General features: G+C 42.9%; 2 protein-coding genes across 5 annotated transcripts in view; both read right to left on the reverse strand.

The window, feature by feature from the left end:
- LOC120818891 (serine/threonine-protein kinase tousled-like 2) overlaps positions 1-1,908 on the reverse strand; it is a 9,828-nt gene extending 7,920 nt beyond the window's left edge. For 3 of the 4 annotated variants that reach the window (XM_040175765.2, XM_040175766.2, XM_040175764.2), the window contains exons 1-2: positions 1,299-1,903; positions 455-549 (exon numbers count right to left, since the gene is read on the reverse strand). In XM_040175765.2, coding sequence (XP_040031699.2) covers positions 455-547 — 93 coding nt within the window. In that variant the 5' untranslated portion in view covers positions 548-549; positions 1,299-1,903. Of the gene's footprint in view, positions 1-454; positions 550-1,298 lie in introns of all 4 variants that reach the window. The other variant, XM_040175767.2, reaches the window with a different exon arrangement.
- A 595-nt stretch (positions 1,909-2,503) lies between these two features.
- On the reverse strand, positions 2,504-14,503 carry itgb3b (integrin beta 3b). Its single transcript, XM_040175763.2, has 15 exons — positions 14,284-14,503; positions 13,813-13,898; positions 13,297-13,501; positions 12,920-13,172; positions 12,215-12,377; positions 11,899-12,060; positions 11,696-11,791; positions 10,991-11,080; positions 10,383-10,517; positions 8,769-9,213; positions 5,763-5,985; positions 5,558-5,658; positions 5,307-5,426; positions 3,858-4,024; positions 2,504-3,239 (listed from the first exon to the last, which is right to left on the reverse strand). The coding sequence occupies exons 1-15, from the start codon at positions 14,354-14,356 to the stop codon at positions 3,171-3,173; spliced, it is 2,388 nt and encodes a 795-aa protein (XP_040031697.1). The 5' UTR covers positions 14,357-14,503; the 3' UTR covers positions 2,504-3,170.
- Between the last annotated feature and the right edge of the window lie 836 nt (positions 14,504-15,339).

The raw sequence follows: 15,339 nt of genomic DNA on the forward strand, positions 1-15,339 counted from the left end.
TACGCTGCGAGCTTCAGCTGCGGTGCCATTTCAGTGTCACCGGTCCGTGCTGAAACAAAGAGCTGCTGGCCAGCTCCAATGTCAGCCCGAGACAGAGCACGTCTTGTTTCTGCTTTCTGATCGGGAGGCGAGATCATTTCAGTGAGAGAAACTTTTGGACACAGAGCGTCCGTCAATACTGGGATTAAAAAAAGAGAGAAAAGGCAGTTTTAAACTGACTAAACTAACATAACAAAGCAGACCGGCAGCTCGGGTTTGCATCACACACACGCTTATATATATATATATATACTCTGTTTGAGGGATATTTGCTTGACAAATTTCTCAACAACCAAATCAAGGCAACTCCTAATCACCACAACTGTGTAACATCGGCACAAACGATCCAAACTTAAGAGGGGGCTGATCATTTTGAGCATCGACAACTACCAGTATGTGATTGAGGGATGCTCACCTTGGCCACACCAAGTCCAGTGAAGCGAGCTTCCAGCAGTTCCTGCCTGCGTGGGTCCAGACTTATAGCCTGGCTGTGAAGTCCTTCCATCATGCCTTGGGAAGAGAGATGCAAATAATTAATACAAATGGGACTAACCGGGTTGGGTTTATGTCTAACTTGACAAGCACAGATATTTTTTAATTCTCACACAAATTGTATTCTGTGTTTAGATGAAAGAACAAACATTTATTTTAAATGATACATTAATGAATTCCCCAGCCAACATCTTTAAATAAGTGACATTAAGCAGAATGTAGGCACTTAAGTCACGTTTAAGGTGAATGACAGTCGCTCAAAAACAATCACGGATAACTAACGTTAAATGATTCAAAAAAGAACACAAGGATTGATAATTAGGTTAAGTAGTCTGACAACTTGAAAACATTGCTATAGAAAAATGAGTTGCTTCAATTAAACTTCAATGACCAAGCCTCAACTTTTTTTCAAGTTAAACCATCTTTCAGCTAAAGTAAGATGACAGTTTATGGAAAATTCGTGACTGTAATCGACGGACATTGTGTTGACCCACTGGGCTAACACCAACGTCAGCGGGATCAAATGCTAGAATTCCGATCCAAAATTCGGGAAACCGTTACAGAAAGAAAAGTGAAACGCTACCAAGCGTCGTGAAGTTATTGTAAATCAAATAACAGTAGAATTTGGACAGTGTTTTTTGCGCTAGGATATCATAGGTCACGATAGCATTAAATGACAGCTAGCCACGGCTACACGGTGGGTTAACTTGCTAGCGTTAAGTTATCTAACAAGCTATCGTCAACGTTAGCTTCAGTAGAAGTCTCACCTGGAGAACCTCTCGCAGTTGTCAGTCACTCGCAGTCCTGCGGCGGATGTTGTCCGTCCAACCGGGGACAGAAAACTCTTCAACAACTCCCAGACATTTCAAATAAAGTTGTCAAAGATACAGTTAGCCATTTAGCGCTGGCCGTTATTTCGAATCCAAGAAAGACATTTGTTAGCTTAGCCAATGCTAGCTAAGATGAGCAGTGTGGCTGCTGGGTTCTGCCGGTGTCATCCGGACAGTAGGCCCTGATCCTCGGGGTTTCCTTGTCCGTTCGGTTGCCCCTGCACGGGCAAACCCGGAGCTGTCAACGCTCTGAAGCCTCACGGCAAGTGTTGTCACATTTCTCCTCCACTCGGCTCTCCTATTAACATAAAAGAGCGATGCAACGTTCTACACCGGGAGAAGTTACGCCACCATGTTAGTCCATTGTTTAATTAAAGAGCATTACTCCCCTGCAGCAAGTTCGCAAAGGGCCCCAGGGAGGGCTTTATATGCCTCACATGCGTTATTTCAACAGATAATGTGAGCTGCTCAGGTCAGAATCACCCTCAAACAGCACAGCGAGGCTGGTAAATCCAACAGGTGCCTCGGGGACCCCCCAAAATAACGGGCTCATTAGTGGTGATTTGACTTGTTTAGGAATTTCCAACATATAAGTAAGCTGCACTATCAACTGGGTCCAGCCTTATTATGACACACATATCCCCCTGTCTTGTTGAAGAGGATTGCATAACAGTCTCGTACTTGTTTTGCAATTTTTTCATTGGGACAAATCTAGTAGGTCTACTTTTTCGGTGTTATATTTGCATAGATGGGACATCTTTCCAAACATGTAATTTTCTTAGAATATGAATACTGGCTAGTCTTTTGTGCAACTTCATTGCTGTCTTGGGTGCTTTTTTTCTGCACTGCTTGGAAGCTTGGATCCTATAGATTATAATATTCTATATAATATAAATTAATCTAGTAGCCCACTTACCTCCATGTAGCCTACGAGGGAATGTTTAATCTGACATCAACATCTTGTATACTGCAGTTGATTTTTTTGTTCACGGCCAGTAGCTTTACGCTTTACTTGCAGTTTGAGCCCAGGAGATGGAAGCAGAGCGTTGCAGACATAAAGCAATACAATCATTTATCACTTGCAGATTATTATTATAGATAATAGAGAGTCATTTCACAGTCCACACAAGGAACTGCACCAATTGTAGTAAATTAATAGTTTATTCCAAACCCCAGCATATCTCTAGCAAGGCACTTGATTGAAGACATTTAATGTTTCCATAGTTTAGCCATGTACCACAAACGGGACATCCTGTTTCCATTGTTAACAGGAAATACAGATGGTTTTGCGTAACATTATTTCACCTTTTGTTCTTCCACTGACTTAAGGATCAGGTCGCCAACACCACTTGTTTAAATGTATTTTCCCACTAAGCTCCAGTGGTATGCAGTCATGTGGATAGCAGTGTTTCTTACCTTTCTCTGTACCAGATATTCAGAGTGAACTACAGATATCCAGAATAAATAACACTTCCGGACTTTGGAGCTTCAATATGTATAATTATATGGGCAAATAAAATAAAAACGACTGATGACTGGTGGCGTACTAATGGAAGTGGACTTTTTTGTTTGTGATTTGAGTAAACCTGCACAAGAGGTACAAAATCAATATCTTATTTATCATTGTAGTATAAATGGGTGCATATGACAAATCCCTGATCAAATTTGTCCTCAGAATCATTTACACATATTTACAAACAAATAATTATTAATGATTGTCTTGTGACAGTAGAGGCCTGCACATGATTCGGTGCCTTTCCAAAAGGAAAAAGGTCCTTTATTATTCATCCTCTTTTCTGTTCAGTAGCATCACTCTTTTCCTCTGTATGTGATGTTTGTGAAGGTAGATGTGGCACCTTTGTAGAGAGGATTGTGTCCCTGTTGACAAAAAGAAATGCAATCAGTCAAGGTGAGTTAACGGACACAAAGTATGTAAGAGATGCTTTCACCCGATGCTTCGGGATTCTAGGAAAATGCCCAAAAGTCACTTTATTAGCCCAACATTTTTGGACACACATATTGGACTTATCGATCAACGTGAATGTATGGACCTATTCAATTGTGTTACATACTGCGCTTCTTTGGTTTCAGATCTGTGGGATTTGGGTGCTTTTTGAGGTCACAGAAAAGGTTGTTACCGGTAAAGGCTCATAAGCGTTGGCTAATTTAAACCGTGCCCTTCCGCTGGCGGTCTTTTGTTCTGCTCGCAGGAACAGCATGCCACAAAATAGTAAAAAAAATACATCTCCAGAAAACTAGCGACCAAGACTGTGTGTGTGGCCTTTTATGTGTGAGAGTGTGTGGGTGTGAGGATGCAAAGAGTAGTGTGTGTGTGTGTTTGTGTGAAGATGCCATGACATGTTTTATGATTTAGTTCAAGTTTTTCCTCAAACTAAATCTGCAATATTTTAAAAATTACATTTTTAAAAATTTTATTCCTAGGGTTAGCAAACCGCCCGTCAGGGCATTTAGTGGCCTTGTGCTAAATTCACTGACCGTGTCCCACTTGGCTCGAGCGCGTTCTTCCTCAAATTTTGCAAATTCCCGTCTGTCGTGGATGGTGACCAGAAGTTTCCAGATGAGCAGAGCCGCTAAGCCGAGGAACAAGATGGCCCCTGCCACCGACAGGAGCAACACTAAAATATCTGGACCTTTGGGGCAGTCTGGTTTGAAAAAAAGAAGCGATAAAGCAATGAGTAAAGTGCCGATGAAGATTAAGACAGGAGTCCGTGGGAAGTCGGATTTCCTCAGGTGGTTTCCTCCCTGTTTTGAGGATGAATCCTCTGGATACCATTCGTTTTCAGATTTAAAGGAATAGGCATTTTCTACTTGTCAAGCTGGTGGGATTATGCAATAAAAGGCTGTACAAGAAATTGATTCACTTTCCTAATTGTTTCAACACTGCATGTTTGTCTGTTTATCCAACCGTTTGACTGTGTGATCCCTCTAGTGCATAAGTGCATCGTCGTGTTGGAGAACGTCGTGGGGCAACCGAGGTGAACCTTTACAGCTGACATCCAAGCTTCACTCATCTCTCCTCATTCCTCCCTTTCCCGCTCTTTAACTGACCCCTAAAGCTGCCGACATTATGCTTTGCATGTAAATCATGTAAGTATCATGTAAGTATGCTGCTGCAATATTTTTTCTTTAACATTATAGATAACTTTTAATTTAAGCGCCTTTTCACCTTTTGCTAAACAACCTCATGTTTCCTTTAAAAAAACGTCTTTAAATGTTTCTTCGGCTCACTTAGTCTCCCCTCTCTCTCTCTCTCTCTGTCATTATTTCCTCAGGAGGATACGTAGAGTCAGCAGCTTCCCGAGAGGAGCTGGGCAACTGTTTACGGCCCTCTTTGACACAGCGGGGTGCGCTGAGTTCAAGGCAAATGTTGGTGTACTTCTTTGCTACCCAGTTGCGCCTAAATTAAACACACACATTCATTAAAGGCAGACCCTGGGGCAGACTTTCTCTGCGGGCACCGGCGGTCATTAAAGGCTGTTTTACCACACCACGCTCTTTCTATTTGGCCGCTTAACAAGCAGATGAAGGGCAGGCAGCAGGAAAGTGAAAAAAAAACAACATAAACTCATTCCACAAAGCGAGGAAGTTTGCTTATTTCGGTGGTGAATGTTTGGTTGTAGAGTGTATCTGTCCAGCACTGGCATTTACTATCTATCTGTGATTGTGGCTACTCATCTAATTCCACGCGTTCATTTAACCATATTAATAAGTTGGAATAACTTTTAAACAAAACAGTGACACATGAGCTTTGCATCAAATGATTACGCCTAACAAACAATTGCATGCTTGCATATCCAGCTAGTTGCAATGATGTTAGTTTAATTATGAAGGATTATAAATAATAAAAAGTAAAAATATTGAATAGTGCATTGAGTATGTGCTTGTTACAATCATGTATGCATGTACAGTGTGTTCCTCTCTCACCGGGCTCTTTGACCACGAACAAGATCGACTTGCCGCTGGTGTCTTCATAATACTGGAAACGCTCCACGCAATCGTCCTCGTCTTTGTACGTGCAGTTCACAGCATTAGTATCATGGAGCACTGCATGGAAAATGGAGAGAAAATGGTTTATCAGTCAGTCAAGACCAAATCTTCAAAAGCAACGTAACAGATGTTTTACTCAATCAGTTAGCTGACGTTTATAACTTGTGTTCTGCTTAAGCAGTTCTCACCTATTTTATCCACAAGCACAATCTCATCCTTGCAGATCCGAGAACAAGTGTTGCCATCAAAAAGTGTCCCCCTCTTGAAATGTTTGCACTCCACACACTCCCTTTTAAAATGAAAAAAAAAACAAAAAAATGCATCACTCCATCCGCTCATTTTTGAACTGCTTCTCCGGACACAGAAATGAGTTGCGACCATGTTCAGACCCACTTCTTCATGGTGCAGGCGTCCGGACAGGTGGGGCACTTGTCGCACGTGGCTCCGTAGGCACCCGGCTGGGTGCACTCGCAGGCCCCGCACGCACACTGGCCCCTGCCGCTGCACAACAAGCCCAGGTGGGACATGCAGGTGTCGGTGCGTCTGGAGCAGTTACAGTTGTCACCCTGCCAGTCCGGCGCACACTGGCAGAAGCCGCAGTTACAGACGCCGTGGCCTAGAAGGTAATATACAAATTTACAAAGAGCTAGTATTACATTGTTTACTGGTTATATATTAATTTACCCCCCCCTCCATCCCCAAGGAAGGGTGGCATATGGAGCAACAGCAAAAGAGGAAGAGAAGTAAATAAACGAGAAGAGGACTATATGACCAAATGAAATTCTGTGTCTGGGTGTGGTTGACGTTGGGAAACAGGGAGGAGAAGGGTCAGCGAGTGTGCACATTTTGTTTTAAACCACCTGTGTTTGGTAGGCTAGTATGAATTACACATCAGTCCAGATATATAGTTTATAAACCATTTGAGACATATTTCTCATTTCAAAATTCATTCTGACGAATGGAGCAACTTTGGGACTTTTGGGAACTGGGAATTGAAATAAAGATTTGTGGGTTAGAACAGTAATTGTAAGGTCATTATGGGTACAGAATGACTGGGCGTGACTGGCTAAAGGCAAATATACCACAAGCCTTTGTCATACTTACATGCATCTGTAATTCCCTGTCCCTATGATGGGTTTTACCTTTATTTGAGAATATATGTGGTTTCTCTCTGTTTTGAGCGACATACATTTTTCTTTAAACTCAAAATTCAACATTTACATTTTACGTTTACCCTGTTTAGACATTTCTCAGCTCTGGAAATGAGAAATTAGTCATATTTCTGCAAGCGTTAGAGACCTAAAAATCAGTGTTTGCATTTGTTTGTTGTTTTCCTTGTCTGGGTATCGTGTTCATGCAAGAGAGTGACAATGCAGAAAACTTATCACGGCAAAACAAAGCTCATAAACAAAGAGACAGGAAGCGGCTTGGAACAGTCTGATTGAACAAAGGATGATCCAAGGGTTAAACTGCCGTTGACCACAGGACTGCCGGCCTCTAATTTGACCATTCTGTGGGGGGAAGAACATAGGCCGCGGCCCTCGCACTGAAATAGGTATTTCATGACAAAAGCAGACCATGTTTTACACACAGAACATTTCCAGTGTTCTCCCACTCGGCCCTTTTCCAAACATTTATTTTTAGCCTTATTACACCACACCGGGCAATGCGCAAGCAGAAAGGTATTTCCATGTTTCTCTAGGTGCTGTGGAGAATCCAAATAAAGCATTTCTATGCTACAGCAGCCGAGGGGAGGGGGACAAGGGCGGTGGTTGCGATGTCTGATATATGAGATGTGATTAGGTGATGAATTTAGGCAGAAAACGTCCCTTGAGTAGTATATAATTCCCAGTTGATGTAATTTCATCACTAAGAGTCCTTGTTTCTACAAGAGAGAGGCCTATCGATTATGACTCCCACAACACTGTCCCTTTTGACTTCCCCTGGTATTCTTTGTGTCTCCTGCCGTCCCCCGACATCTAAATCCTGCTATCGTTTCACAAAATTTAATTTAGAAAAGTTTTGTTTAGAGAGTAAGAAGAAAAGACTGTTCCCGGGTTTCAAGATGAAGCAAGGGAGCAGTTTATCTTATCATAAATATGTAGATTTAGTATACCTGCTTTCTCCCGTTAACAGCTTAATGCGGTATTAAACTAACCGGCAGCTCACATTAACGATTAATATTTACTCAACAGATAAAAGAATGTTATTGACTGTTTGGTTGACAGAAGATTGATACCCCTCATAATTGCAGGTGATGGATATTGTTAACTTACTCCCTAAGAAAGAATATTCCCTAAAATGTTAACTTACATTATTGATGGGATTCATTGCAATATATAGTGCCATAACCTTTAACTTTCAGTAGTGAAAGCAAATTAATTACTATTAGGAAGAAGACTGACAGCATGGGCATATGATAACACTTTTTTTGTTTAACCTTTTTTATTTTAATTTCTTTTTTTTTTTTATTATTATATTACTTAATTATTACTGCTGCTCTTGTATTGTATTTTTTTTACCATATGTTGCTCCTGCGTTCCTGTAAATTTCCCCATTGTGGGACTAATGAAGGAATATCTTATCTTATCTTAACACAGCTAGTGACAGACTGAAAAGTTGCTCATAAAATCGCACTTCCAAAATCTTCAGGGAAACATCATCTGCTATGACATCTGGCTATGAAATGTCTTTTTTAAATACGAGGAGGAGGATCATGAAGTCATAAGTTAAAGCTCTTAACAATTTGCCAACACAAACTCTGACTGATTAAAAAACCTCAACCGTGATAAAGAAACCCTAAAGAGTCCCCTCTGACCGGAGAGAGATAAAATGCAACTTGGCTGACAAAAGCGTGCAACCCGAGCTTACACTCGCACACGGTGCACTCACCAAACCACATGTTCATTGTGAATTGAGCCCGTGTCCCGAGGGGAGGGGTGTTATTATATGTAATTCTTCCCAGATGAGGTGGGTGGCAAGTCAGTGTGATGAAGGGGGACTGCCTACCCCCGACGGCAACGGGCCACCGCAGACACACACAATGTTCATGACTTTCAGTGGCCTTTTTTACCCTGCGTCACCTTTGTTCCCATATTGTGCAAAGTGAAAATAATGTTAATGGATTAGTTAGTTAGTTTAACATTGTGTGAAATACGCTAATTGGCTTTCTTTGTGCAGATTAGTGAAACAATCTTTCACTTTCTGATCAAATTTGGAAGAAATTCTCTCCAAAATCTATATTTTCGAAAAATCCCCGTATGCACGATGGAAAAGCACTACATGGCTGTTAAATGTAAATTTAGAACAAACGGCGAGTTACGTTAATTTGCTTGGTAATGAAAAACAATTATCAGTCGCATCCCGAGTTAATTCTAAAAGAAGCTCACGAGACGTCACCTGAGCACAGCTCCCCCTTGTAGCGCAGGCAGTTGAAGTCGTCGCACTCACACAGCTTCCCCCAGACTTTTCCAAAATCACTGCCGTGGCACACGCACTGGCCGCACACGCAGTCGCCGCGCCCGCTGCAGATGGCCGACTGAGGCCCCCCGGAGCCGGCGGGTCCGCTGCAGCGGTCCTGCTCCGTGGGGTCGTAGTCACCCTCCGCGCACTCGCAGTGGGGCCCCAGGCGACCCGGGTGGCACAGGCAGATGCCACACTCGTAGGTGCCGTTGCCGTGGTTACAGGCGGGGCTGTCGGGCTGGGCCTCGGCCTGGCACTTGCAGTCGCACTCGAAGTCGACGGTGATGGAGAGGGAATCCTTGAAGCCCACCGGCTTGATGATGAAGGATTTCTTCTTCTCTTTGGGGCAACCCCGAGCCCGGGCCTCCACGCTGAAGGACACCTGCGTGTGAGAGGAGGGAGGGAATTGTGACAAAAGTTCAAACGTGCTTTGAGACCTTTCTTTAATGCTTTCCGTTATTGTTCATCTAATAGCCGTACGCATGGTCTAATCATTGTTGGTGAAAACAGTGCAAAGAACTGATACGGGGAATTGCCTCCATATGTATTTTGTCTAAGTAACTGTTCAAGGAGCGCTGCATCAAAATCTGGTAAATGTCCAAAAGTAGGCAGTTACTACATGGGGAGAGACAGCCATATATGGCAAGAATGAGAGAGGCTGAGGCAGAGAGAGAGAAATGTGTGGAGGTCAAAAAATCACCTGGACTGAGGGAAGAACCGGGACGAAGAGGACGCTGTGATAAAGAAGAAGCCAAAAAATAAATGAAGGAAGAGGAGAAGTCTTTAAGCAGAAATGGCAAAAGATTGACAGAAAGACAGGAAAACATCCTTTAAGAAAGACAAGCTCCGAGGGAGTGTTGATCCAATTTTTTCCATCATCTGCTATGACACCATGAGGAGATGGGGAAAAACCTACTTTAAAGACACGCAGCTGTAGCAGCAAGAAGGGAAATGGAAAGAGGTGAAAAAAGAAGTTGAAAATAGTATATGGAACTCACAACATAGTTATTTTTGCAATAACCGGGTGATTATGTCCACTGAAGACAGGATATGTTGGTTGTGCAAATGTCTTTCACACTAATATTTCATCCTTAAAACAAGCATTGCATCTGCTCAACACGTATGTCATCATGCAAACGGTTTTTTAAATAATTTCACCGATAGCATCATTAGTATTATCGGCAAATAATACTCTAAAGCTGAATGTGAGAAGTGTCTTGTTGAGAAAAAACAAAATAAGCAGTGAGAGTATTTTAAGTGGGAGGGAAAGTAGTCATTTGTCCAGTTATGTTCACCTGTTTGAGTTGTTAGATGAACAATTGTTAGAATGAATGATCTATTTATTTATTTTTTTGCCTTTTTTTGTGAAATATTAAATATGTTTACATTTTCGGGACATTAAAAACTCAAATATTACAATAATTTGGTCAAACTGCTGGTGAGTTATTTCCACAGTGATTCCATGACCTGCGTTGAGGGTCGCAAGTAGAAACTATCTCACTTTAAAAGGGATTGCGAGCCCAGAAATGGACCTGCGGGACGTGGACTGACCGTGTCTCCGATCTTGAGCCCGGAGCAGGACTTGAGGCCAGGGATGACCTCGCCATTCAGACAGGTGGCGTTGAAGGACAGGGACAGCTCCTCCGGGACGCCTTGCAGCTCCAGCTCCACCTTGGAACGGATTTTCTGGCAACACCGATGAAGGAAAGCGGCGCGAAACACATGGGCTTGTTTATATAAAGGCTTGCACCACACTGCCATAAAAGGAATGTTAGGTCTTAATACTTAAAAAAAAAAAAACAGATTCAAATAATTTCCCCATCCTATATTTGTGCGCATGACGAAATTCCCTACTCTATACAATCATTTGGGAGTATAGAATTCATCAGTCATAGAATTGCATAGGTTTACACGTTTGTATGTGCAGCTGTACACACATCAAAGTTACAGCCAGAATTGAACTAAAAAAATGACATGCAGTAAACTTGTTCTCCGCATAATAAACCCAAATATGTCTCCCACGTCAGGTTCACACCTTCTTAGACTCGACCGCATGTATGACTCACACACTGTGGGTTTTTGTGTCAGCAAAACATGCGTCACCTCCTGAAACACTGTCTAGTCTAAGGTGTGTGTGTGTGTGTGTGGGGGGGACTTACAGCGTAGGCCTTCAGTATGAGCTGGATAACGTTCCCCGAGTCGTTGGACAGGGTTCCAACTGTGGTTCCGGGAATCAGCTCACTGTAGTTCTAAAGGACCGAGAGACAGACTGTCACGCTGTCGATCTACACAGTCACAGTCAGTCTGCAGTTGCGGTTACTTCCCCAATATTGTGACAACTTTAAAATAAATGTAATTCAATTCCCCTTTGAATAAGTCCAAACTTTGTTTAAACCAGTCACATAGAGCATTTTGACGCTCTTAAAATACAGATGCGACAGTTTTTTCTTTGTCACCCAGTTCAAACGCACACAGCAGGCAGAAAGTACAAACATGGGTGTGTGCAGCAGATGTTCCTCCATTAGGTCACAGCGGTTGCAACGGTTTCATGGTATGAGATAGTTGTAAGAGTTGTCCCAAATGTCCCAAACGTTTATTTTTTAAATGAAACGCCCTTTACTGTAAAGGCAAAGGTGTCATTTCTGGCCCAATGATGCTGAATTGTTTTCCTTTAACCTAAACTTTATTTTCTATCCTTGCTATGTCTTAACAGCGTATTATTATATTTGATTCATTTTGAATTTCCATTCCTCCAAGTATCTCAGTTTAAAACCAATCATGTTTACTTAAACTACAGTGTAACAAGATGAGATGATTACCAATGATGGGTAAAACGTTTGTTCAGTTTACTCTCTTGAACTGACCTGGTAAAGAGGAACCACAGGGTTGGTGACGGCAAAGATGAGATTGATGTTGTTCTCCGACGTCTTTTCTGTGATCAGAGCCAAAGACGGGTAATCCTGTGTTCGGCCAAACCGCACGGCGGTGTTAGCACTTGCATACGATCTTTTATGATTCTCTATTGTACCGTCTGTGCACCGAACACCCTTTCACAGTGCACACTAACCATGGTGGTGGACATGCTGTACATGTTGTCAGAGTTGAGGTGGCACTTCCCGTCGTTGGGCCGCACGATTCCAGCCAGACGACCATCCAGAGCCATGTGGGTCTTAGCGTCCGAGGTGAAGATCAGCAGGTGGGATGCACCGGGGCGCCAGCCGATCTCCTCCTAGCTCCCATCAGACCATGAAACAGCAAAAAGGAAGGAAGCGTCGCAACTTTTTCATGTGGGATTTCATCTGGTGGAATTCATGCTATTCAGTGTGACAAAAGAGACAAAGATTGTAGAACAAAATCAAAGCTGTGTGAGTGGGCCTCTCCACCTTGCACACGGCAGCCTGGATGATGGCATCAAAGCCTCCCTCCGGGGCATCTCGGTTCCTGGACACCATCTGCTTCTTCACTTCCTCGGTGAAGCGGCCGACCTCCTCCGTCAGAGTCAGGACGTGTTTGTAGCCAAACTGCGGCAGGCAGGTGGTGTTAATGCTGTCAATGAGAGATACGACCTTTGAGAACAAGAACTTAACCTAAAGGCAGCTCCTAATGGACGCCCCTATTCTCTCCGTATTTAATTCTTTAAGTCTTATCTTTTATCCAAACATTCCTGGAGGCTGCAGCAAACTGTGTGTAAGGCGGGAGAGAAAATAACCCCCGAGAGACCTTAAACCACCAAATCGTCACCCGAGACCCAGGGAGCCAGTCACGGCTGTTGGCCTTTGTTGCCGGTTGATTCGGAGGAGCTGACCGAGCACTAGCGAGCCGCTCTGAGCCTTTAAACATGTGCTTGCAACGCTGCGTTTAAAAGGTGTCCTCACCGAAATGATGTAATCTGCATAACGAGGCTAGTTCCCATATGCAGACATAAACAAGCAGTGAAATCAACACCAGTGGGTACCTACTAGGAATGTAACACATTGTTAGAACACAGGCACAAAAATAAACGTTCCATTACAAAGAAATCTGGGTTCGGTTTAGGTTACAAACATGGCTTTGTTTGTGTTGTCCAAGCTCCTGTGTGTGTCTTTTACCTGTAGCAGGGGTTCTTCACGGCCTGTTTGGGGGAGATGTACATGTAGGGCGATATCGGCTTGTCCACAAAAGCTCCAAAGCCCATGCGGAGGTTGCTGGTGGTGCGGTTCATGGCCTCGGCCAGGCCTTTTCCCAGCGTCCTCAGGCGGAAGAGATCGTCATTCATGGAGTAGGAGAGATCCATGAGGTAGTAGAGATCAACAGGGTAGTCCTCCACTTGACGCACCTTCACTGTGAAGCGCTTTGCATCATCTTGGGAGTAGGATACAGAAATACCATTTTTTAAACAGGTATACTTGAAAAGAACTTCTCTCTCTGACTCTCTCTCTTCAGTATGACAAACAGAGAAGCCACAAACTCAGATGCTAAACTCCACCTGGCCTGAGGGTGATCTGTAGCTTCTGGGGCTGTATCTGGGTGACGTCTTGCGTGGCCCCCGCTGCCTTGTTGCTGAGGGGCCGGTCCTCAATCACCTGCAGTTTGCTGGCCGGAGACTCCAGAGCGGACAGGGCGCAGCCCGCCGCCGCCAGGTTACTCTTCAGATCACAGCGGGACGAACTGGCCGCCCCCTGGCCGAAGTCCTGGTGGAAGAGTCATTTACATTATACGTAGAAAAGGCCCCTCCAGCAAGTTCCTCTTCTGCTTTGTGTTTTAATGAGTTGGAAATAGAAAAAACAAATCTGGAGCGAAGAAGCAATCCAACATCTAAACTGGATTTAAAGGCAAATCCTATATGAAGTCAGTCAGTCCCTTTCGACCGAACCTAAATTGTGTTCTCAGTTTAAATCTTCACAACCAAGACAATGGCGCCTATGACGAGATCTGTGCCCCCCGAGCCCCGGCTGGCAGACGGCTCGTTGCTCAAAAGAAATGTAGTGGAAAAGGAACCCACCTCCTGGAAGCACCACGCACAGCTGGGATGCACAGCCAGACATTGCTTGCATGTGCTGGCACCTCTGGAGGTGCAGACGTTTAAACCTGAAACCAAAAGCTGGGTTAAGTTTTTCCAAATTACAGAAATGATTTAATGAAAATGTTCGCCCATGTGTGGAAGTTACCTGTTGTTAATTCTTTGTTGTGAATAATTCTAAAAGATACTTTTTGGATGTTGCATCAAAGTTATATTTCAGTAGAAAAATGAAGACCAGAGAGAACAATACAAACTGTTTTAGAGAAAATAACATTTTAGCTAAATGAAACCCATCTGAGAAGTTTTCAGATATTGGATATGTAATTACAAACAATTCATAACACACAAAATTCATTCCATTCCAGCATAATAAGCAAAAATGTTCCTCAATGGCAGAAAAAGAGAATCCAATTGTAGATCAAGAACCCTGAGACCCAAAACGTGAGAACTCACCGCACACTCCTGTTATTCCAGTAAACATCAAAACGCGCATCCATAACACCCCTCGCGTCGGGAGAGCACCCATCCTGGTGCGCGCACTTAGGACGCGCCGAGGAGCTGTGGTGGAAGCCCTGGAACGCGAGAAAAAACTGCGTTCATCAGCAAACTACACAACTCCAAATAGAGTAAAATGTTTCAACCCCACCCGCCCCCTCTGCTCCCGCATCTCTCATTATTATACCAATAAGTGTGGTGGGCGGGGAAAGCGCAGCATCCAAATGTCCTGATTTTTTTTTTTTTTGCGGAGGGCAGGTCCGAGCATCGAACATGTGACATACCGGTGTGTTTTTGGCCACTGTGGTATGTGTTTGAAAGGTATTGTCACTTAGGATATACGGTAATAACCAAATAGCATAAGTTATACAACCAGTTCTAGTACTACTTTAAGCTATTATTATACAATTATACGTTAAGACAGTAAAAAAAAAACATGAAATTATTTCCGCATGTGCTCAATGTAAAATATAAACAACGAATGATCAGAAGCTTTTGTAGATTTTAATTAATTTTAAGATTTTTAGCTTTTCTAATTAATAAAATCAATTTTATGTTTCAATAGGTCATTCAAAACGATACATTATATTGAAAGAATATACTTATTTCGGAGTGAAAAAGTAGTGAAAAATGCAGGTTTTGGTGTCCGGACCTCTGAATATAGATAGATTTCTCTTTATTAACATATTGAAGGCATGAATTGTAAAAAAAAAAAAAAAGTCTATTTGAGATTTGTATTAGTATACACTGCCCGCTAGTGGACACTACCCCTAATAAAAGAGTGAACATCTATCTATCTTGAAAGAGCGCCACCAGTCCACGGGCACATCGTTGTGGCGGAAAACGGTACTGCATCTGATTTACGATTGATGAGAATTCCTTTCGAGGTGACAATGTCTCGTATTTCCTGTTAACAAAAAACAACAACCTATAAACAGAACTAAACTGACTACTGGCAAGGACAAATGTCATTCAGTCTGAGGGGCCATCTCACCAATCAGTGCATAAACAGAC

Source organism: Gasterosteus aculeatus, chromosome 5 (assembly GCF_964276395.1).
Source record: "Gasterosteus aculeatus chromosome 5, fGasAcu3.hap1.1, whole genome shotgun sequence".
In the NCBI taxonomy this organism is placed as follows: Eukaryota; Metazoa; Chordata; class Actinopteri; order Perciformes; family Gasterosteidae; genus Gasterosteus; species Gasterosteus aculeatus.